The sequence below is a fragment of the Sorex fumeus genome, unplaced genomic scaffold (genome assembly GCF_029834395.1).
Source record: "Sorex fumeus unplaced genomic scaffold, SorFum_2.1 ptg000007l, whole genome shotgun sequence".
Taxonomy (NCBI): Eukaryota; Metazoa; Chordata; class Mammalia; order Eulipotyphla; family Soricidae; genus Sorex; species Sorex fumeus.
Window position 1 is genome coordinate 54,543,064 of NW_026606064.1, and position 25,951 is coordinate 54,569,014.

The following is a 25,951-nucleotide window of genomic DNA, read 5'->3' on the forward strand; positions in this document are numbered from 1 at the left end:
CAGCTTAGATCTCATGTTTTCAGTATTGTGTCTGTGTTTTGAGTATATGGCTGTACCCCTCACCCATATCAGTATAACTCAAGCCTGATTCCTTTTCACCCATTACTTCCTGTTCTTTTTTTCCCCCTTGATTTCTTTCTTTCTCTGTCCTTCTCTCTGAACACTGGGGTCAAGGGTGATCTAGACATTCCCCCTTTACTACATTTCCTCCTCCAGTATTCTGTATACCACAGATAAGTGAGACAATCCTATTTGTTTTTCTTCTTATTACTTTTCAGGTGCTTTGCCTCCTGTGCTATCACTTCAGCCCCTGTGTATTATATTCTAGAAGTGATAGCACAGCCTTGCACGCGACTGACCCGGCTTGGATTCCTTCACCCCTCTCAGAGAGCCCGGCAAGCTACCTAGAGTATCCCGCCTGCACAGCAGAGCCTGGCAAGCTCTTTGTGGTGTATTCAATATGCCAAAAACAGTAACAACAAATCTCACAATGGAGATGTTACTGGTGCCTGCTCGAGCAGATCGATGAACAACGGGAGGACAGTGGACAGTGCTACTTTCACTCAATATGACATCTTTTAGTTTCAACCAATTTATAGCAAATTGCATGATTTTATTGTTCCTTGCTGCTGCATAGTATTCCATTGTATATATCGCATCTTTATAATCCATTCATCTGTTGTTGAACACCTAAGTTTATTCCATACCTTTGCTATTGTACTGGGTGCAGCAATGAATAATGTTGTGCCTATGTCTTCAGGGATCATTTGTACCATTGAGGATCAATCCTTGGTCTGTTGCATGCAAGGCAAGTGCCCTACTAACTGTACTTTCTCTCCGCCTCCTATTTTTTAGCCATTTCGTAAAAGATTCACAAGGACAAAGCTTATAAATCTTTTGTGTTGGGGTGATTACTTCCCTATTGATAATTGGGGTCCCAAATGCCATTCCTGGATGAACTCAGCTAATGCCTGAGTGTTCAACGTTAGGGCATGGAGATGCAATGTTCCTGGGTTCCAGCATTACTGGGTTTCTGTAATAGAGGATGGAGAGGTGGAGTTATATGGAGAGGTGGAGTTGTGATACTGGGGATTTAACTTTGGGTCTTTTGTATGCAACCTTTGTGTTCCAGCCTTTTGAACGGTCTTTCTGTAAATAATATCACTTTTAAAATTTTGGCCAGTTATTTAAAGAAATATAGACTATGAAGCAAGTCATGTCTTCAGATGATCTGCCATCCTCTATGACAAAGTTTTACTTATGTAACTTTCTTGATGAGGTCAGAACAGAGGCACTAAATAAATACCTGATATTCACACAGTTAATTTAGTGCTTCTTTCACAAAGCTGCTAAATTGACTATTAACTGAACTTTGAGATAAAATTTCTGCTTAATGCAAATGGTGAGCAAAGGAATCTTATTGTACTATTGTTTCTAATATAATTTGAATTCCCTGAGATCTCATTAGTGACAGAAAGCACAGACATTTTTCTTTCTAATGTAATTAGGTTTCTTTTAAATATGTGGTCATCCCTCTTAACCGTAGGAATGTCCTAAGCAATCCCAGTGGATGCCCAACAACGTGGACAGTACTCAATTCTGCTTGTACTGTGCTCTAAGTAAGGTGCAATAGAAAATTAATAATAACTAATAAGTAGAACCATTGTAATAGTATCTTCTGAGAACTGTTATGTGAATCTGGTGGTCAGTACCTTATTGTTTGTAGTGCATTTGGATTTGCTACTGACTCTGGGTAACAAGTGAGAAACTTGTTGAGGAGAGGGTATTGCAATGGCTAAAATTAACTGACTACAAGAATATCTTAAATAAGCTCCCTACGTTACATTTTTTTCTTTGCAATAATTTCTTTCTTAGTAGTTTGCAAACAATGATTTTTATGCCCAGTCCTTCACCTGTTTGGATTTTCCATGAATAGGTTGCAGGTGGCAGATTTTATTGTTTCAAATAGAAAACCATTACAGCTGGATTTCCTTACAATATGACTTTAAAACCATGTAAGAATTCTGTTGGTAGTTTTCTGGTTTTGTTGTCTTTCAGTCCCCCCCCCCCCCCCACCTTTCTGTCTTTCAGTTTTACCTTTCTTATTTTCTTATGTTTTGGGAATTTTTCTTTATTTACTTTGGGCCACACCCAGCAAATGCTTACTCTTGGCTCTGCATTCAGGACTTGCAGCTCACACCTGACAGGAGCTTTTGTGAACCATTTTGGATACCAGGGATCAAACCCAGTTGGCTGGGAGCAAATAAAGTGCACTACCTACTATACTATTGCTTAGATTTCTGGGGAATTTTTTTTTTTAAATTCAGCTCTATTTTTCTAATACTTTGACTTTTTCTGACAATTATTTTCTATTGTTTTGTGTGAAAGAATGTATCAGATGGAATAAATTATAGCTCATTTACTTACCTTTAGGTCTTTGGTGATCTTCTATAACAGTGCTTCTCAGTTATGACACTAATGATATTAATGATATTTTGTATAGAACTTTTCTTTGTTGTTTTGGACATTGTGGGATATTTAGTAGTTTCCCCGACTGTGCCAATTACATGTCAGTAGAGTCATCCTCCCCACCTCCAGCTGTGATACTGTCTCCTGATACTGTCTTGTCCTATCGCAGCAAAATTGAAAAAATTCAGCTCCTTATCAAAAATTGAAGTACTGTAGCAAGAAGTAGATTAGATTTGTAGCCAAGTGAATGTGTGTATGTGTGTGTGTATGTGTCTGTGTGTGTTTGCACGTGCGTGCTTGCATGTGTGGGTACATGTGCATGCGTGTGTTGTGTGTTAGCACATATTGAATAGCCCCAGTGCATACATTGATATTTTCTATTTTGTATACTATTCTACTTAAAAATTATTGCTAGGGCGTGTTTCTTGATAGAGAGGGTCAATGTGGCACTTGGTATCCATTGATAAATAGATATGGGATAAAGATATTTTCATTGATATGAGATCTCTTAAAGAAATACATGGTTGATTTTAGAACAATATTCTGGACATTGTGGAGATGGTGTCTCCAGAATAATGCTGTTGAGTGGCTGGACTTCCTGGTGACCTCAGATATAAAGCCTGAGACAGATTGTCATTGTTGTGGACTGAACTTGTTGTTGCCTTTGTTTTACAGTAGAGGTTATGAAGTTAGCATGAAATGGTTACTTTGGGGGATTTGTAGAAGACTCAAATGGAAATCAAGAATTCTTTTGTAGAAGATTGACAGAGTCAGAATTCTGTTGTTCCTTCCAGAATTTGGACTGGATTTGGGGGTAGTGAAATTTTGGGGCCTCATACTACAAAGATTGGAATTTTCTTTTCTCTTATAAGAACAACCATAACATTAGGTGTGCACATATTTGAAACCATTTTCTTCTTTTTTTTTTGGTCTGCGTTTCTTATGCAGATACCATTTTTAAAAAAATACTAATTGTAATGCAATTATGTACAAAATAAAGATTTCTTTTAGATAGTAAATAAGGAATCTTTCAAATGGCTATAAATAATGTATTTAGATTAAAAATGAAACCAAGAATAAGCCTGAAGAGTGCCAGGTACCGCCCCCATTAACCCCACCCTCGAGAAAAGGATTTTCTATATTGTCATTTTGAATATGTCTTTGGAATATTTATTATCATTATCATTATTATTTAAAATTTTTAAATTACTTTTAACCCTTCCCATTGCTTTTCCTCAGTGACTCTGATTCTCCCAGTACACAGTTCTCTGTGGTGGTTCTTTTCATGCCATGTTTGGTCTTTTTGGTCAGTGCTGTGATCTAGAGGCCATGTAAGCCCAGCCATCTACCACAGGAAGTGGGATGCAATTTCTGATTACATTTGATCCTTGAACTCCAGCTAGAAAATGAGTTTCCAATAGTTTTGGTAATATTGATGCCTGTGTTTTTGTGAAAAACATCTTTGAAGTCCTTTTACTTGGGCAGTTTTTTTTTTGGTGTCCTGTGCCTCAATGAGCATATGGCTGAGAGATTATTAAATCTCATTAGTAAATCTGAAATAGTGAAATAGTGAAATAGTCCTCCTCAAGTGTGCATATATGGTCCGTGCTCCAATTTCTTAGAATATTTAAAAATCTGTTGGGTTGATTGCAGCGCTATTACAGCAGATAACAGGGCTTGCCTTGCATGAAATAGAACTGTGTTCGAGTACTTTGAGCCCTGCCCTGAGTAAGCCCTGAGTATAGTTGGGTGTGTAAACAACCAGAAACATAATGAAAATATATGACATTATTCACTATTTCAAGGGATTTCCAGTAATAATATATTTTAATGAGAAGCTACTGAGTGAACTTGCATTTTAATGCTGCTTGTAGATGTTTTATTTTCCATACCTCCCTTCTCTGGAGCTGGACATACTGAATGAGGCTCTAGACTAAGCTATGTCTTTGGCTCCTGATTCAGCCTTCTCAGATAAAAATAAAATCTTATACAATATTTTGTTTTGTTCATTTATTGCACTTGGAATAGTCATAGTTTTTGAAGTGCTTTTATTTCTCCTGGTAATTTACCACTTGTCTCAGTGTATTTCACTGTCTGACAGTACTGCATTGGGTCACATTTTAGGTGACTACAAGTTATAAATAATGTTATTTTCCCCAAGAAAAAACAGCAGACTATTAATGGTTTGTTTACATCAAATTTGTTTTTATTTCTGAACATTTTGATGTTAATTGTCTGATCAAATTAGTGTTTTACCATAAACACTAATTTGGCCAGATTTTGAAGTTCTGTTTCTTTTTTCATTCCTGCTTATTTGTAAAGATGTAAGAAGCATCCTTAGGTATTCCTATAGTGGTTTGTTTCTGCTTTTTCTGTCTTGCAGGTTTAATCGCCCTATCTATGGGGGTTTTCTTACATGTGAGTGATTTCATTGTCTGAATGGTTTCCACCACTCCTTCTGGATTCCAGATAAAACCCTTGGTGAGGATTGTGGGCCTCCCTGTGATCACGGTCTTGGTGATCTTCCTTTGAATCCTTAAATACCCAAGTGTCTCTTACTCAGCTCTGACAGATAGTTCTCTGGTTGTTATTCTCCTGGTACTGGGCTTACTTTCTTCTGCATTGTGCCTCTCAAATTTATTATGTTTGAATTACATTCAGTCCTGTCTGAGCTATCGATCAGTCAATGCTGTGATATAGAGTGGTTTCTTATTTCTAGCTTATAAATTACTTTCTTTCTTTCTTTCTTTCTTTCTTTCTTTCTTTCTTCTCTTCCTTTTTTTTTTTGCTTGTTTGCTTGCTTTTTTGGGTCATACCTGGTGATGCTCAGGGGTTACATCTGGCTCTGTATACAGGAATCACTCCTGGCAGTACTTGGGGGACCATATGGGATATGTACAAAGCAAATGCCCTACCAACTGTACTATCACTCTGGCCTCTTGCTTATAACATTAAGCATTTATATAGTAAAGAGGGAAGATGAGAAGGAAAACTAGAATGGGTACCTCAGGGTAAAAATGAGAAGGTATTTAAAAAGGTTTTCCCTCTGCCAATGTATATTTTTGAACTACTATAGTATTTTTGAACTATATATTGAACAATAGTTCAAAACATATTCTGTAACAGAATTTTAGAAGAACTTGTCAGTTTGCGTGTGTATATTAGAAAGTGGGATTTTGAGAGGTGGGTTGGTCCTGGTTCTGTGCTCCTGGTACACTACCTGTGGTAGTTCCTAGGGTGTCTGGTGGTACTAAGGGATCAAACCAGACTTAGTACATGCTGGATGGTAAAAAATACATCTTTACCTCCTTTACTCTGATCCCTTTGAAATTAAGTTTTTAATCCTTGCTCTCACAATGTGAATCTGTAGTCCATGGTCCTCCCGTTGTTCATCGATTTGCTCGAGTGGGCCCAGTAACATCTCCATCATGAGACTTGTTGTTACTGTGTTTGGCATATTGAATGCATCATGGGTAGCTTGCCAGGCTCTGCCGTGTGGGCGAGATACTCTTGGTAGCTTGCCGGGCTCTCCGAGAGGGGCGGAGGAATCGAACTCAGGTCGGCCATGTTGGCCACTTGTAAGGCAAACGCTCTACCTGCTGTGCTATCGCTCCAGCCCGTGAATCTGTGGATTTGTTCAAAATTTGTGTCAGGAATTCATTGCTGGGCAGAGACATAGTTCAGAGGGTGGAGTGCTTGCCTTGAACATGGTCAACCTGGATTTAACACACACACACACACACACACACACACACACACACACACACACATCCCCACACCACATTTGGTGCGCTGTGTGCCACCTGGAGTCATCCCCGAGAGCAGAGCCAAGAATATGCTCTGAGGCTGATGGGTGTGGCCCCAAAACAAAACAAAAAAAAGAAAAAAAGAAGAAAAAGGAAAAGAAAAAAAAAGTCATTGCTTCTGTGCATTTTTCTGTGGAGAAATGTGTTTGTAGTTTATCAAATTATTTAATCATCTATAGCCAATGCTTTTCACTTGCCTTTGCACCTAGTGGGCACTTAGCTTGAGTCACTGTGACTGTACTCCTGTTGTTCATCCATTTTCTCGGGTGGACCCAGTAATGTCTCCATTTTGAGACTTGTTGTTACTGTGTTTGGCATATTGAATACATCACAGGTAGCTTGCCAGGCTTTACTGTGCGGGCGAGATACTCTCAGTAGCTTGCCGGGTTCTCTGAGAGGGGCGGAGGAATCGAACCCGGCTCAGCCGGGCTGGCTGCATGCAAGGTAAATGTCCTACCCCTGTGCTATCACTCCAACTCGAAAGTAGGCTAGTCTGAAAGTAGTGAGTGGTCACAAGGTCAACCTAAAATCAATCTGCAGCAAACTATAAACTAAACTTAGAATGAGTAAAAAAAAATGTGTGTGTGTGTATATGTATATATATATATATATATATATGTATATATATATATGTGATGAAACTGGTTTTTAAGCTGGTGCCAAATTATCAGTCTGATCAGACACCAGAATTGTGATATTCTATGAAAGGGAGACTCCACTGGTTAGAGAACTTGGGTTTCAGGAACACATGCTTTTTTGTGTATCTGTTGTTTCCTGGTATTCTGGGCTCAGCCCGATTCAAATGTACTGTTTGTCTTAGCGAATAATAAGATCTGCATCTCAGAATGTTGAAAAGTAGAAAGACTCTGACATGGCTAATTAGTCTCTATCCTTGAGCTAAAGGTACACGCCACAATTAACCTTTTCCTCTCATCTACAGGCTGTAAACGGAACTTAATTTTTGAGTTGTAAGTGAAGGGGTGAGGTTGGAAATGATGCCTGGAGGACTTGCAGTGCATTAGACACTTATAATAACTAGCCTACACTTTTCAAAAAATTGCAAAATAGATAAGTGATATTAATTCATCACATATTTATTGGGTAACCTTTTGGGAAAGAGCAGGGCAGGACATGAAGATTGATGACATGATTCCTTTGATAAAAAATCAGGAACTTTTTACAAAATTTAACTGTTAAAGATAAGCTTATTGTTTAAGTTGAATTTATCTGATTACATATATTTGAAGAAAATATTTGAGTTACTTTATATATGAGTAGTCTAAAAATTAAGTTCATTTAATGCCATTTCCCTATCACTGGGCTTTCACAACATCAAGGAGGGAACTGTTCTTTCTGTTCACTCTAACATAAAAGATAAAAGCACATTTCCTGATGAACTTGCACCTTTATGCAACCCTAGAACACATTCCTCTAGATCATTAACTGGGACACTATGATTGTTTCCTCAGGTAGGAAGTATCAGAAGGTCATGGATTAATGATTTCTTTTTCTATTAGGGTGGGGGATTGTGAGGAAAAGAGATCCTCTCTAGCTCTTAGTTTTTCCTTCTCATCTCCAAATAATCTGTATTCAATTGGGTGGGGGAGATGATTGGACCATACCCAGCTGTGCTCAAGAATTACTTTTGTCTAGGTGCTCAGGGATCACTCCTGGCTCTGCTGAGGAGGGTGGCATCTGTAGTGCCAGGGAGGCAACTTCCTCCTCGTCCTGTCTTCTCTATGGTCTGCATTTGTAAGTGGAGGAGCAGATTCTTCTCTGGGCTCTCAGTCTTGACACTAAAGCAACATGACACATCCTGGAAAAAGGCCTCATCTGAGAAATGCCTGCCTCACCCTTCTGGGGACAACAGTCCCAGAGCTGCAGCTCCTGCCAGCATGATGACATCATCTAGTTTTATCTATTAACCTTGAACCTTTATCCACATCATAGTCTCCCATCTCCAGTTGTCTGATGGGAATGGGATATTGGATATGTTGTACTTTTACCGTCAATGGAATGAGTCATTTTTTTTCTTTTTTTTTTTTAGTCTCAAACTTGTTTGTCCTTATCTTTAAACTTCACCCAACTAGTCAGGCCAAAGATGTCAACATACCCCTCCTTCACAGTGCCACCTACCCATGACACTTCGAGTCCTTTTAAATAAGTCTCACTTCTGCATTTTAATAGTTACACATTTTAATTGTCTTTTTCACTTCAGTGCCTTTCCATTAGTGTAGACCCTCATGACTTCTTCATTATTGGACTAACGAGCTTTGAGTGTTTATCCATCCAGTTTTTCTCTGTCCTCCTTAAAACCTTCTGCAGAAAGAATGCAGGTTGAATCCTGGACAATCAAGGATGCCCCACAGTTCTTAGGATGGAGTTTTATTCAGTTGTCCTCCATCTTCCTCTGTTAATGTCTCGTTTGCTTGAGATGGTCTCAAAAAAAGCTTAATAACTAAATTTATGAGTCTTTCATATATGCAGTAACCACTTGAGCAGTTTGTCATAATTAAATAATGTGTTGTCTTACACAGCAGTGAGAAACAGAGTGCTGATGTCTGCTCAGGGACTGGCATCTGGGGACCTGCAGGTAGAGGACCCCTGGGGAAGGAGGCCTCACTGTGATGTGATGAGTGAAACGCAGTGGACTGGCCAATGAGAAGTGGTTGGCTGTCATGGTTCCGGGTCCTTTTGGGGAAGCTTCTGTGAGAAAGAAATGAAAGCATACTTTCGAGCAGTGTGAATTGTTGGGACGATGGTGGGGGTGAGTAGGGGGGCATGAGTAGTATCCTGGGTACAGTGTGGAGGTGCTTTCTGTTTGTTTTATCTAAGGAAGTAGACTTTCAAAAGGGTGCTGAATGTTCCTTCCAGTCCCACCCCCACTCCCTGCCCAAATAAGTTTGTGATTCTTTCTGCTTTAGAATAAATTTACCTAAAAATTCAAAGCTCTAAACTCTGTGCTTGGATAAATCCATTAGGTGACACTGGATTTCAAAAAATTTGCATTAAATTTCTTTATTAAGGAAATTTCTGGACAGGGGAATGTTTAACTTGCACGTTATTTCTTCTATCTGTCAAATATTGTGGGGAAAGGATTGACAGACCAATTAGGATTTGTTCTGTGTTTTCTTAAAAAATTGCTAAACAGGTTATACTAATGAAGAGTTGCTATAAAGAATTATTATTTAGTTTTTGAATAAACCTGCCAGCTGATTAAAATAAGCCTAATTTAATCAGCATTGTATTGCATACTGAAGATAATTTAGGCTAGTGTCAAGGACACCGTTATCTCTCCTTTGTAAAAGGTATTGAAATAATGAGTGCAGAAAAAAAGGACTGAAAAATGTTTGAAGTTTTTCATCTCTGCCTCTGGGGTGGAAATTTTAAAATCATGCTCTTTTTCTTTTTTGCATGCAAATTAAACTAAAGGCATTTTGAAATGTAACATAAGTTATATTTTACAAAACAAATTTATTGAACTTTGATCTTTTGCTAATATTGGCTTGTTTGTCAGGATAAATGCTGACTTATTATGTTTCACTGTAAATTGAACTTTCATTCTGGGCTTTGAGTGAATAGAAGTAGTCAGTTTGCTGTCTTATCTTAAAAAATAAATCCTTGTTTAACAGCAATTCCCATTCCTTCTGTCTAATTTTCATTAGTTTTTTCCTCTTCTCATCTGACTTCTTAGCATCTTAATAGAATCATCTGAATTTCCTCCTTCTTTTAAGACATATTGTTCTTCCTCCCCCCCAGACACATACACTTATATCTTATATATACACTTATAAGTTTATATACTTATACACTTATATGAAAGTTCACTTATCAGTAGACTTTTGGTTTAAATTGTTAAGCCAGTAGAGGAAGTAATCTCTGGGGTCCCCAGTAATCTCCCAAGTGGATCCACTATACACATGGCTAGTTGCCTTGGAAACAAAGATAATTCTTTGAGTTGGAAATATTATTTTGTTTTTAAATACCTGAGCTGATGGTCTGCTTCTTTCTATTTTGTCATCTTTAGGTCTAATATGTTTTGAGATGTTTCTGGTTACTACTATCTTGTATTGATTGAAAGCATAGCTAAGTTTTCTTAGAAATTCTAGTGGTTTTAATTTATATATAATTTGCAAAAAATCATAACTAAATAAGTGATGTTTCAAATTCCTATCTTAGGATGGGAAAGTTTCCACTACTGATTAACAAAAAATAAAGTATTATAGTTTTTCCAGGTTTGACTGTAACAAAGTTTTAGTAATGATTCATTTGTCATGTGTTCATTAACAGTACCAGCTTTTGGTTAATTCTGGAGAATATATGAATATCTAAGATTTTTGATATGATTGAAACTTAGGTTGATTTCTCTCCTGTACTTTCAGGCACCTGATATAAATTCTATAACTAAGAAAAATGTGATTCTGACTTAAGGCTTAAATTGAATTACTTTCCTTTCATAGAAGCATTTGTAGTGTTGCTGGTTAGTTATCTGATGAAAGAAGGATTTGGGGGTGGTATGAGGTTATGGAATCCTTTTATCAGGTCTTTGGAATAGGTCCTGAATTACTTGGTTTGGCTATTTAAGGGGCTAAAGACACTTTTTATTCAAGGAACTCAATCAAGCAACTTTGCTTTGATGGACTCCTAAGATTCCAGATAAGCTAGAGGGCAGGTCCTGCCCATTGGCATCTGTGGTGCTCTGTTTCTAGGCTAGCTTCTTATCTCTTAGACCTGTGGGTCAGGGTTTGGACCTAATCAAGGCAGATATGGACCAGACCCGAGTGCAGTGCAGGAAATAGACAGCTCTTAGCCATTTTTATTCTGTATGGAAATTGAACCATTAGTATTCTTATGATATTTTAGAGTTCCTTTCTTAAGGATTTTTGCCTTTTTAAATCAAGCAATAGAATTATTAAATGTTAATGAATCACAGAATTAGTCTTGCACATAAAGCATTTGAAGTTTTTATTTGATGGAAGTCTTGAGATTCTCTTTTTGTAGTTTTACTTTTATTTTTTATAGCTTGTATTATTGCGATGACAAAAGATCGTTGGCCCAAAGATATTCTTTTAGTGTAGTTTTGCTTACTCGTCCAGTAAAACAGTAGCTCTCTTTAAATTAGTTTTTAATGAACCATGAGAGCAAGTAAGGCTTAGAGAATGACTAAGGATTTAGTGTTGTATCTATGTCATTAATGTAAGTTCAGTCATTGAAAGCTTACAAATTGATTTTATAGTTTTCTTCCCTATCCACATAATTATTACTCATTACATCATTACATGTGCTTTGATCCCAGTTTAGCATCCTTTCTTAAAGCAAAAGTTGCATGTGTTCAAGATGAAATTACAATGAAGGCCACCATCTCACTCTGCAGTCGTGATTTTTTAATTTTTATTAATGCATGCACAGTGCTGTGAAGTACTTGCAACCTCTGGGATAGGTGCAAATGAAAGCGTGGCACGAGGTGGGAAGATGACTTGCAGACTCTCTGATAAGTTGGCCAGCTAGCTTATGGCTATAGTATTTGCATATTTTCATTGTGGTTTGTGGTTGACATACTCAAGGCTATTAGTTGAACATAACTCTTAAATTGGAACCTAATTAGTCTGAAGGCTCAGTGTGTGATGGAGTGTGTCACCCTAAGGGCCAGTAGAATTAAATTTGAACTCTGAAATGCAAGCATCAGGACTGGGGAGTGTCATAGGTGAATATATTTCACTGTGATTTCCTGGTGAAGCATAATGTCTTTATTAGGCATCTAAGGCCAAAATAATATTGCCTTCTTAAAGGGAACTATTACCTCTGTGGGAAAGGTGGCTTTTATCTATCCACGGGTAGGAATGTATGATGATATTGTCTTCTTTACAGGGAGCTGAATGTCTTGTTTTCAACTATATGATACATGGTTTGAAATGGACCTATTGAAAATTGATTTCTTAGGATTATTAATACCCTTTGGCAATATAGAAAACTAGGCTAGTGTCTGGTTACCTTTGATATGCCAAATATTTTTAAAATGTACTTTATGGGAGATAAATATAACTGAAAAATTTAAAAGGATGCTATAGGGCCTAGGACAGTAACTTCAAAAAACTGGAGTCTGTGATTTGAACGAGAAGACTGGGGGCAATCCGTAGTAGTATTTGATCTTCTGAGCACAAAACTAGGAGTAGTCCCTGATCACCACCAAGTATGACCATCAAAACAAGAAAAAAAAATAAATAAATGAAGGAAGAGAAAATTAAAAAGCAATTCTGGAACCTAAATAAAATCTACTGTTTTTTTTTTTTTAAAGTATATCCCTGAGGAAAACAGCTCTCTTCCCTCCAACTTTACCCCCCATGGATCTATGTGAAGAAACTCATTTTTGGACTAATGAGAATTTAGAATTATTTGTTAATGGAGCAGTCTCACTTCAATAGTAAAACATCTTTCTCCAACTACTTAAATTCTATTGTTAGCTTTTAGAACTCTACTGCACTTTGCAGTTTCTCTCACATTTTGACTGTACTTTCTTTATCTTGTCCATGAAATCTTCCATTCATTGCTCAGAACTTTATATCTTGTGACAAAATCCTAAGTCCAGTCATGAAATACACCATCAAAATACTATTTTGAAGAATGTGGAAAATTTTTTTAAACCAAATTTCTTGCTAGGACAATTTAGTACACTGTACTTATTCCTTTGTTTTTGTTGCTGATTTTCTTTCTTTCTTTTCTTTTCTTTTTATCTAAAATTTTCTTTCTTTTTTTTTTATTCTTTTTTTATTAGTGAAACACCATAAGGTACAGTTATAGACTTACAAATTTTTGTGCTTGGGTTTCAGTTATACAATGATCAAGTACCCATCCCTCCACCAGCACCCATCCTCCACCACCATGGGTCCCAGCATTCTTCCCCCCCCCCCCCCCCATCCCACCCTGCCTCTGTGGCAGGGCATTCCCCCTCGTTCTCTCTCTCTTCTTTTGGGTCCTGTGTTTTGCAAGAGAGGCATTGAGTGGCAGAATCTGGCTTACCCACTGAGGCTACTCAAGTTCCTTTTGTAAATAAAGAAGGTGGTCTAAAAGGCATCTTAACTTCATTGGGATTTTAATTCCCCCCCCCCCCCCATATGCTGTGTACTTTCTTCATTCCCCCCAAAAGGATAGGATGCCTTTCTAAAAAATTGTAAAAATTTTTAAATCTTTATATTAAAGTCTAATGTTTCCACATATAAAAGTGTAAAGAACTTTAATTTGAGTCATAATCAACTTACTCTGGTTATGTCTAGTTTGTATACAAAGACAGGAAATCAGCAAAACCAGAAAGATTGCTCAAAGACTGGAAGCATGTGACTTCTGAGGGTGGGCAAAGTATGTGTTCTCTTTGAGTCTACACTTAGACAAATAACTGATTTCAGTCAGTGATGTCCATTTGATTGAAAAAAAATGCAGTGCATTTTCGTTCCTTTAAAATTTCCTTCTGATTAATACTTAGTGATACCACTGTATGGAATTGTTTGTAATCATTTTGTTTACCTTCGACTATGTTCAGAAAAGAATAGGTTGTGGTATTATAATTATATAAATATGGTAAAGTGTGTTATTACCTTTGTTTAATCAAGGATGAACAGAATCCTACTCAAAGATTTGTAGATAATAAAGAGTGCAGTTTTTCCAGTGGGTTATGCTGTTAGTGTTCTAGGAGTGTGAGAATTGGGAGAAATAGGATATTTGAAGAGAGGTAGATTTGATGTTCAATCTCACATTCATTCTGTACTTATTCATACTTAAATTCTGGTCAAATTAAGATAGATGTGATGTTCAATCTCAGATTTCTTTATACTTATTTATAGTTAAATCCTGATCAAATTAATCTGAGTCTCAATTCTCTTTAAGTGTAATATAAAAGTTTTTCTCTTTTTTTATATATATAGAGTTAGAGGGGGGGCTTTGAGCATCTGCAAGAGCTCCCCTGCCGTGCCTCCCCCCCAACCCCCCAAACACACACACACACATACCAGCCCGGGAGATATGGAAAGTAAGGCTAGGAAGTGGCATAGAGGGCAGTGGATTTATTTAGAAATTGTTATCCAAGAATATGATTTGAGCTGTTTTTAATGTAAGTTTCTCTAATACTGATTTCTTTGCTCTTAGTAACTTTTCTTCATGCAGTTGTGAGCTTTCAACGTAGAATTTACCCATTAAAGAGGGGCCACTTTTGATCTAAATGGCTTATAAGTGTTTGTATGTGATTTTAATATTTTAGATTTTCGTTTGCATCCTCTGGTGTTTGAAAGATAGATACAGAAGTGGGAATTGCATGGTCAAGTTTAATTTATCATGCGTTTGATCCTAAATTTAGCTTGTCTTTTCTCATGAAGACAACGAGTAAATGGGTCAGGAAGAGATTAAGTAATAACTATTAAAAATAAAAATGAACTTTCAAAAATGATTTACTCATGGGCAGCAGTGAAGATTCCATCTGTTAATAAGAACTTGAGTCACGTTTCACAAATTTAAAAGCAGACATTCCCCTTCTTATTTTTTTGAAGGGCATGATAGAGATTTTTAATATGTGATGTTATGGTGAGGGTCTCCTTTTCTTTTGCTGTGTTACTGTGCATATTCTTGTAGATTTTCTAAAATTATATATCCTCCCAAATTCTACACAAAATTACTTTATATCTGCACCTGGCATTTAAATTTTGGTTTAAAGGAAAGCTGTAGACTGTAGAATTGTGTTATTGGCATATTACAAATCACCAACTGTGATTCTGCCACTGAAATTCAAACAGCATTTGTTCATGATGCAGTCCAGATTTCATAATACTTATGTTTTATAAAAGTGCTGGAGATAATTATTGAAATTAATATACATGTATAAGTTCTTCCATCGTGTGTGGCATTTAAAGACTCAGTTTTTATAATTTTCAATCTCCATTCACAGTTTGCGTTACTTGATTCTTGAGAGAACACATTGTGAAAAGTTAATGACAAAACTTGAATTACATTTACTTCCAGTTAAGCATCAAAATGTCAAAATTTAATGTCTTTAAAATGCATAGTAAGCTGCATACCTTGTGAAAACTCATATGATACTAAAATCAAGTATAGAAATTTAAAATTTCACTAAAGAAATTTGAAATAAGTATTATTAGTTTATCATGGTTACTACATGAATATTTTAAATTGTTTGTTTCTAAAGGGATGTACAGTCCACTGTTGCATAAAACTATCATCAGTCACTTTGTGAATAAAGTTTTATTTAAATATAGTCATGCAGATTTGTTTATGCATTATATGTGACTGCTTTCATACTACTGTGACTGTGACTGTCACTGTCAGTGTCCTCCCGTTGTTCACCTATTTGCTTGAGCAGATCCAGTAACGTCTCCATTGTGAGACTTGTTGTTACTGTGTTTGGCATATCAAATTTGTCATGGGTAGCTTGCCAGGCTTTGCCATGCTGAAGAGATACTCTCCGTAGCTTGCTGGGCTCTCTGACGGAGGGGCGGAGGAATCGAACTCGGGTCGGCCATGTTGGCCGCTTGCAAGGCAAACATCTTACCCGCTGTGCTATCGCTCTAGCCCACTACTATGACTAGTTGGTAAAAATAATTAAGATTGTACAGTGTCAAATTAAACACATGGAAATTAAACAGTGCGCTATTAAACAACGAGTGGCTTAGACAGGAAATTAAAGAGGAAATCAAAAGATTCCTAGAAACGAATGAAAATGAGGACACGAGTTACCAAAACCTATGGGACACAGCAAAAGCAGTCTTAAGAGGAAAGTTTATAGCTCTACAAGCATTCCTCAGGAAGGAGGAGCGAGCCCACATAAATAAACTAACCTCACAGCTTAAGAACTTGGAGAAGGACCAACAAAAGGAGCACAACCCTAACAGGAGGAAGGAAATAATAAAACTCAGAGCAGAGATTAACGAGATGGAAACCCAGAAAACAATCTGAAAGATCAATGAAACCAAGAGCTGGTTCTTTGAGAAAATTAACAAAATCGATAAGCCCCTAGCAAAACTCACAAAGAAAGGGAGAGAGAAAACCCTAATAAACCGAATCAGAAATGAAAAGGGGGTCATTACAACAGAAACTACAGAAATTCAAAGGATCCTCAGGGAGTACTTTGAAAAGCTTTATGCCACAGAACATCAAAACCTCGAGGAAATGGATAAATTCCTAGACTCCTACAGACTCCCAAGGCTGAACCAAGAAGACCTGGAATACCTGAACAGACCTATCACCATCAAGGAAATTGAAATGGTAATAAAAAGTCTCCCCAAGCACAAAAGTCCTGGCCCGGATGGATTCACCAGTGAATTCTTCCAAATCTTTAAAGAAGACTTACTCCCAATCCTCTTTAAGCTTTTCCATGAAATTGAAATATCAAACACACTTCCGAACAGTTTCTATGAAGCAAATATCACACTGATACCAAAAGCAGACAGAGATAACACAAAGAAAGAGAACTACAGGCCGATATCCCTGATGAACACAGATGCAAAGATCCTCAACAAACTACTAGCAAATAGAATCCAACTACTCATCTAAAAGATCATACACCATGACCAAGTAGGATTCATCCCAGGGATGCAAGGATGGTTTAACATTCGGAAATCAATCAACATAATCCATCATATCAACAAAAGAAAAGATAAAAAGCATATGATCATATCAATAGATGCAGAGAAAGCATTTGACAAGATCCAGCACCCCTTTATGATGAAAACCCTAGCCAAAATGGGCATAGAGGGGACTTTCCTCAACCCCATCTACCACAAGCCTATAGCAAGCATCATCCTCAATGGGGAAAAACTGAGAGCCTTCCCTCTAAGATCAGGGATGAGACAAGGATGCCCACTCTCTCCACTGCTGTTCAATATAGTACTGGAAGTACTTGCAATAGCAATTAGGCAAGAAAAAGACATTAAGGGCATTCAGGTAGGAAAGGAAGAAATAAAGCTCTCACTATTCGCAGATGATATGATACTATACTTAGAGAACCCAATAACCTCCACCAAAAAACTCCTAGAAACAATAGACTTGTATAGTAAAGTTGCAGGTTATAAAATCAATACCCAAAAGTCCATGGCTTTCCTATATGCAAACAGTGAGAGAGAGGAAAGCTACATGAAAAAATCAATCCCGTTCACAATTGTGCCCCAGAAAATCAAGTACCTAGGAATCAGCCTAACTAAGGAAGTAAAGGACCTGTACAAAGAAAACTACAAAACGCTACTTCAGGAAATAAAAGGGGACATGAGGAAATGGAAAGACATCCCCTGCTCATGGGTCGGAAGACTGAACATTGTCAAAATGGCAATACTACCGAAAGCACTGTACAAATTCAATGCAATCCCTATAAGGATACCCATGACGTTCTTCAAAGAAATGGAGAAAACACTCCTGAAATTTATATGGAACAATAAACCCCCACGAATAGCTAAAGCAATTCTGGGGAAAAAGAAAATGGGAGGAATCAACCTCCCGAACTTCAAACTTTACTACAAAGCGGTAATAATCAAAACAGCATGGTACTGGAACAAAGGCAGAACTGCAGACCAATGGAACAGAGTTGAATACACTGACATCACCCCCCAATCATATGATCATATAATCTTTGATAAAGGTGCAAGAAATGTGAAGTGGAGTAAGGAAAGCCTCTTTAACAAATTGTGCTGGCATCACTGGACGGCTACATGCAAAAAAATGGGCTCAGAACTCTGCCTAACACCATGTACAAAGGTAAGATCAAAATGGATTAAAGACCTCAACATCAGACCAGAAACCATAAGATACATTGAAGACAAAGTTGGCAAAACCCTCCATGACATTGAGGCTAATGGTATGTTCAAAGATGACACGCCACTGGCTGAGCAAGTGAAAACAGAGATAGATAAATGGGACTATCTTAAACTAAGAAGCTTCTGTACCTCCAAAGAAACAGTGACCAAAATACAAAGACAGCCTGCAGAATGGGAAAGAATATTCGCCGAATACACATCTGACAAGGGATTGATATCAAGGATATACAAAATACTGGTTGAACTCCACAAGAAGAAAACATCCAACCCCATCAAAAAATGGGGCAATGAAATGAACAGAAACTTTCTCAAAGAAGAAATCCGAATGGCAAAAAAGCACATGAGAAAATGCTCTACATCATTAATCATCAGGGAGATGCAGATCAAAACCACAATGAGATACCATCTCACACCTCAGAGACTGGCCCACATTCAAAAGAACAAAAGCAACCGTTGCTGGCGCGGATGTGGCGAGAAAGGGACACTCCTTCACTGTTGGTGGGAATGTCCACTGGTTCAGCCCTTCTGGAAAACAGTATGGACGTTCCTCAAAAAATTAGAAATTGAGCTCCCATTTGACCCAGCGATACCACTCCTGGGAATATATCCCAGAGAGGCAAAAACGTGTAGCCGAAGTGACATCTGCACTTGTTTGTTCATTGCAGCACTCTTTACAGTAGCCAGAAACTGGAAGAGACCTGAGTGCCCAAGAACAGATGACTGGTTAAAGAAACTTTGGTACATCTACACAATAGAGTACTATGTGGCTCTTAGAAAAGATGAAGTCATGAACTTTACATACAAGTGGTACAATATGGAAAGTATCATGCTAAGCGAAATGAGTCAGAAAGAGAGGGATAGACATAGAAAGATAGCATTCATCTGGGGGATATAAAATAATAAAATATGAGATTAATACCCAAGAATAGCTGAGAGCAACACCAGGAGAATTACTCCATAACTTAGAGGCCAGCTGGGTATTGTAGGGGAAAGGACAATTCAGATAGAAAGGGGAACACCAAGTGTAGGGTGTTTGGAGGATCCTCCCAGGAGGGGAGATGCAGGTTGAAAGTAGACTGGACTGAACATGTTCGCCACTCAATGCCTCTCTGGCTGATCACAGCGCCCAGGAGGAGAGAGAGAACAGGGGGGAATGCCCTGCCACAGTAGCAGGGGGGGATGGGGGGATGGGAGGATGGGGTGGGAGGGATATTATCCTGGTGGTGGAAAATGGGCACTGGTGGAGGGATGGGTATTTGATCGGGGTATGACCGAGATCCAAGCACAAAAATTTGTAAATCTACAACTGTACCTCATGTCGTTTCACTAATAAAAAAGAAAAAAAAAAGATTGTACAGCGTCAAAAATATTTAATATCTGATCTTTTGAGAAAAAAGTTTCCTGACCCTGTTAGAATTTCTCATAAGACTTTATCTGCTTACCACTTAGTACTTTCATTTTCTAACCAGTTATAATTTTTCCACATTACTTAATGAGCGAATTATATGGTAGTACATCAGGGTTCTGAGCTTCCTGTTTGTCTCCCTCCCTCTATATGAATTGATTGGTAATGATGGAATTCTCTATGAAATGAGAATTATAGTAACAAATATTCTGCATATTTAATTTCCTTTTTGGACTGATATTGAAAAAGCATTGATATTGAAAAATCTATAATTGCAGATAAAACAAGTGATTTGTTTTGGATAGATTCTGGTTCTCTTCCCTTGGAAAGCTAAGCTTGATTTTCTAGATAAAGGATTCTAAATGAATGAAACCAGGTTTTGTTTTTTTTTTGGTTAGAAGTATTTTGCTCTTTGATTTGAAAGGGATCCTGCTATAACTGTAGTTGGGGTTTTGAATTCTTGTATTTTAAAATATTATTTTAAAAATTATTACGACTTTTTACTTAAATTATCAAAGCAGTTCACAGAGTTTGGAAATGAACTGCTAATGTTCACATTGGAAAAGGGCCAAATTTCTCCCCAGCGATGATAGATTCTACTTTACTCTTTTTAAACTGAAATGTATCTTGTATTCTGAGATATGCATTCAGTAATCATAGTATCCATTGGTAGATCTTGTCTGAAATCGCGATTGCTGTGGAGGTTGGCAAATGAACATTTATGTTTCCTTCATTCTCTATGAATTGGCATGCTGTTGTGTGGAAGAGATGTCCATTCTCTGCTATTTATTTGCTTATGTAAATCAAATGTATTCAAAGATTAGATTATTTTTTGAATCACAGTACAGTGCTATCGTATTTTTTTACAAGTTGTCCTAACTTAGGCCATTGATCTCCATCTGGTTGCACCTTATTTTCCTACTTTATAGCAACAACATAAATTGTTGTGGACTTATGTTTCTGCTCACATCCTGTAATTAACATTTTTTCAAGGAGTTAAGTCTATTCATTGGAAAATGGTAGAATAAATACATGTATCCACACCAAGATCTGGGCACGTGTATTCATTGACATTGCAGTTTCACTTGACCCTGTTAGAGGTCAAAGCTGAGAAATATATTTGTGTGCCACAGTGCAATAACACCTCTTCACACTTCTCTCCATGCCTGCCTACTTGCCTTATTATAAGACCCATGAATTCTTATTAATGCCTGAAATTAATTTCAATCAAAGGATTACAGTCTAGCTTTGCCTTCTATTTTTGAACTGTGAGATTGATTCTGTGTATATGTGTGTGTTCGTGGTGGGTAGTGTGAGAATTTAAAAAACATGGACTTGTCCTAAGGTGCTGGCGGTGGGAGTAGTAGTAGTATGAGAATTCTGAACTGTACTCTTAGGAGAAACAAAATACTCATCAGAATCCAGAATTTCAGTGGCAATTTTAGGGGTATGAGTGGGCTACACATAGTGCTTCAGAGACCCATGGCCCCACAATTATTCTTAGCTAACAGGGCCAGCAGGGCTACACCTGGTACCATGTGGTGCTGGGGATTGAAGCTGGGTCAGCTACATGCAATGCATCTCTGTCCACTTGGTGTTAGTGTCTGTCTCCTCCCCCAGCTCTACTACTTATTGTTAAATAAACAGCTAACATGGTTTCCCAAATTTACTCTGTTCTTTCCTTCCCAAATGCCTTCAGTGTGTTCACATGTTCATTTATACCATTGACTTATTTTTTTGTCCTTTGTTTCAGATTTGCCTAACAAACCACCCCCTCACTTTGTAATCCTTACTATCATTGTGATTATGATTTTTTTTTAATGTAGGAGTACTGCTATTTACTCAGCCACTGATTAGGCTGATTGAATTGTGCATGAATCCCACCTTTTTTTTTTTGATTTTTTATAATTTTATTTATTGAATCACTGTGAGAGCAGTTACAAAGCTTTCGGGTTTAAGTCTCTGTCATGCAATGAAACACCCATACCTTCACCAGTGCCCACTGTCCACCACCAAAATCCCCAGTATACCCTAACCTCACACACTCCCCCTACCTGTACGGCAGATGATTTCCAAATTACTCTCTCAGTACTTTGACTACACTCAACATTTCGACACCACACCCACCATTATTATTTGGGATTTTACCCCAACACTCAGATCTGCCGAAAAGGCAACAGTAGACAATTTGTTTTCTATTACTGGTTATGAATAACATATGATGCCACACGGCTGCAGTAGTGGCCGTGTGATTTTGAAATTCCAAAATTTAACAATTAAATCTGGAGGGATTTCTTGCCATAACCTACTGGGTTCTGAGATTTGTTCCTGAGTCTCTGGGATCACGGCCATTAAGCAGCTTGATCAGGAGCCAGAGAGGCCATTTGTGGGCGGTGACTTGTGGTCTTGGGGTGGGGAGGAAAGGGCCGGCTCCACCCCCATCCCGTGAGGCTCCACTTGTCTCCTCATTGCAGGCTCAAACCTGACTGTCTAGTGGCCTCTGGAGGATGGCGGCCACTAGGCCGCCAAGAGGGAGCAGGCAGAGGGACAGCACCCTTTCCCCCTGGGGTGGCCTGGCAACAGTAACCTACTGAGTGGTTCAGACACATTTCTGCCAAAAGCTGCTGGGTTTTGAGATTTGTTTCTGCATCTCAGGGATCATGGCCCTTAAGCAGTTCAATCAGGAACCAGAGAAGCCTTGCCTCCAATTATATAGCTGTGCCGGAGGTGGTTTTTGGGTGTCTCCCACATACCTAACTTTTGGCCATTTACTTTCTTGGTAAACTTTGCCCTAAGTTTTTGGGGTCTGGCCAAAGGCACAGCAGCAATTTGGGAGTATCTGGAAGTCTAAAGGCACCATGAGGCTGCTGATGCACTCACCTCACAGGTACAGATTGACCTGCTGCTGGCACCATACCCCCTTGATTTTGTTTGTTTTAGGTATCTGAATCATAACTATGGTTCAAGAGTCAATGTACTTGAGAACTATATTGAGAAAAGTATCATGCAATTATGTGCTGTTTATTCCCATTCACTCTTTCAAATCAGTTTCTATAAATTCAGTATAGGCGACCAGTGTGAATATGTTATTTTATTTTCCTCTATTTTTTATGCATAAATGAGCAGATAGTAGCATAATTTTGAATATCCTTTTGGGTGGGGTATTGGGCTACACCTGGCTGTACTCCTGGCTCTATGCTCAGTGATCACTTCTGGTGCATGTCAGGGATCAAACCTAGGTCTGTTACATGCAAGACAAGTTTCCTTACACACTGTACTTTTACTTTGGCCCCTAATATCCTCTTTTTCTGTGAAGGCTGGCGACATGTGCTTTGTTCTGTATATAGTTTGTTTCATATGTGAATATAAACACATCTTTTTTCTCACTTACTGCATCCTTTATAAAACAAATTCAGTCAATTCCCTCTCCCTTAGCATTCTATGATACAAAACCATTTTATCATTTTTTGCCCATACAGTTTTTTAGGTTGGAAGTTTAAGACTTTGAAAAGTAACATCAAATGTCAGTAAGGTATTATTTATTGGAAATTTGCTTCCTAAATAAAATTTCTGGGTACATAAATATTAATAGTTTTTTTGTTGTTGTTGTTGTTCTTGAATGTATGTCAAATAGTTGTATGTTTTGGTATAAATATGAATGTCTTTTTTATAACAAAAATTTACCTTTTATTTACAGCTGGTAGCAGTGTTTGATGAACAAGATCCACATCATGGAGGGGATGGCACCAGTGCCAGCTCCACAGGCACTCAAAGTCCAGAGATATTTGGCAGTGAGCTTGGTGCCAACAATGTTTCAGCCTTTCAGCCTTATCAAGCAACAAGTGAAATCGAGGTCACACCTTCAGTCCTTCGAGCAAGTAAGTGAACTTCTTTCTTTTTTGCACATTTCATCTTAATTTACAAGGATGCCAGCATTTGTTATTCAGCTGTGCTCCTGTAAATGGAACTCATTATCTGTTTTTATCAAAAAACTGATTAAGTTTAGAACCTGGGCAAATGTCTTTTGCTAGAGAGATAGGAAAGATTTGTTACATTTTAGCAGATTGGGCTTACTTTAGATCAACATACATTTCATTCCTCACTCAATGTAAAAGTTATATTGCTGGAATTTTTCTTTTTATATATTTTCCTTTGAAAGCAAGGACTAAAACAACTAGTCAAAGACCTTCACATTAAAATATTACATAGTTCTTTTGACAGTCAGCTTGATTACAAATATTATTTGAACTTTATCTGAGGAGCAGAGGAAGAAGAGAACCTCAGTTTCTGTTTTCTTCAGTCATCTGAAAGAGATGCCACTAGGTACCATCCCTGGGGAAGGAAGTATATTGAAAGGACATCTTGCATTTATGTTTGGCACCTTAGTACCCAGAGTATGCAAATTCTAGGTAGTTGGATGGAAGAATTCTGTTTGCTATTTACTTAGAAAACTAAAGTACTTATTTATTTATTTATTTATTTATTTATTGAATCGCTGTGGGAAAGGTTACAAAGCTTTCAGGTTTAGGTCTCAGTCATGCAAATATCAGACACATTTCCCTTTACCAATACTTATTTTTTTACCATGAAGAACCCCAATAAAACCCCATCCCCCACCCCTCCCAGTCCCTGTGAGGCAGATGAATTCTAGTTAACACTCTATCTGCTTTGATTAGATTCATTGTTTCAGTAAAAGATTCACCACTATTATTTAGAGCGATAGCACAGCGGGTAGGGTGTTTGCCTTACAAGTGGCCAACATGGCCAACCCGAGTTCGATTCCTCCGCCCCTCTCGGAGAGCCCGGCAAGCTACCGAGAGTATTCGATATGCCAGACACAGTAACAACAAAGTCTCCAATGGAGACGTTACTGGGCCCGCTCGAGCAAATTGACGATCAACGGGAGGGCCTCCCCCCGCCACCCCCCCCAATCAGACATGCTGAAAAAGCATTGTGAAGTGATTTGCTTTCTACAGCTGGGTTCAAGAATTAAATGTTGGTTTTGGATTTCTGCTATTTTACTTATTGACCCTGGAAGTATTTCTACTGAAAGTCAGATAGTTAAGAAATTGGTTTCTGTGCTTTGGAGTCGTGGCCGTGCTGGAGAGCCGCTCGTGGGTGGCAACTGTTGGCCTCGGTAGGGCGTGAAGGGTGGACCGAAACGCCCCCGTTCCCATGAGGTTTTAGTCGCCCCCACACCCCCGGCTCATACCTGCTGTCCACAAGGCTCCCATGAGGCCGCCATCTTTCTTTCCAGAGAGGAAAGGGCGAATGGGGCAACACCCTTTCCCCTCCGGACAGACATGATGGCCTGGATTAACGCATAGTCCGTTCACTTTTCTGCTCCAAGCTGCCGGGTTCTGCATTAAGTCCTTGTGCTTCTCGGGCTGTGGCTGTGCTGGAGAGCCGCTCGCGGGGGGCAGCTGGTGACCTCGGTAGGGCGTGAAGGACGGACCGGAACGCCCCCCCTTCCCATGAGGTTTTAGTCGCCCCCACACCTCAGGCTCATACCTGCTGTCCACAAGGCTCCCATGTGGCCGCCATCTTTCTTTCCAGAGGGAGGAGGGTGGAAGGGAGCAACACCCTTTCCCCTCCGGGCAGACAAAGTACTTTTTATGTATATATATATATATATATATATATATATATAAAGGCTATGGTTAATAAGGAATTTCAGATAAACTGATTTTTTTTTCTTGAAGAAAGAAAATGATTGCTTTCCTATTTTAAGTTTTCTAAGGAATATATTCAGTTCTCTCCCATTTTCCCTAAAGTGTTGACAAAAGCTGAGAAAAGTTTGTTGGGAACAATTTTCCTTCCAAATCCAACAATAGATTTAAGTTTGAGTATAAAGATAAAGCTTATATGGATTTAATATATGAAACTCTTGATTTAAGATCAGTTTCTTTAGGAGGTTAAAGTGATATTATAACACCTAGGGTGCTTACCTTTCATGTAGTTGACCCAGTTTTGGTCTCTGGCATATGGTTCCCCAAACATACCAGGAGTAAGTCTTTTGTACAACTGGATTTGGCCCCCAGTCAAAAGAAACAAACAAAAAAAATCAATTTATGCTTTTAATAAGTTAAATGTATTTTAATGTTAAGTTTTCTTGTAGAAAAGGAGAATACTTGATTAGCACAGTGGTTCTCAACTGAATGATATTCACCACTGGTGATGTCTTTGGTTTCACATCTGGTGAAGGTGACGGTGTCTGTTGGCAACGGACTGAAACCAAGGATGCTGCTAAACAGTCAGGAAGCCACAAGGTATCTCAGAACTATCCATCATCAAATGAGGTGGAAGAAACCCTGAATTAATGGCTCATTGTGCTCATAGGCAATTAGCAGATATGGGAAGATGCCTAAAGCAAAGCTTAAGAAAATTTTGTAAGTTAAACAAGCTTTCCTCATATTATTTTCACAGTGAATACTAAAGAAATATACTCTAGCCAATGATACTATCCA

General features: G+C 38.2%; 1 protein-coding gene across 18 annotated transcripts in view; it reads left to right on the plus strand.

The window, feature by feature from the left end:
- PARD3 (par-3 family cell polarity regulator) overlaps positions 1–25,951 on the plus strand; it is a 668,633-nt gene that overhangs the window by 234,396 nt on the left and 408,286 nt on the right. For all 18 annotated transcript variants that reach the window (XM_056131187.1, XM_056131203.1, XM_056131194.1 and 15 more), the window contains exon 3: positions 23,182–23,362. Coding sequence is in view for 17 of the 18 variants with exons in the window: in XM_056131203.1 (XP_055987178.1) it covers positions 23,182–23,362 (181 nt within the window). In the remaining variant the exon portion in view is untranslated. The remainder of the gene's footprint in view (positions 1–23,181; positions 23,363–25,951) is intronic.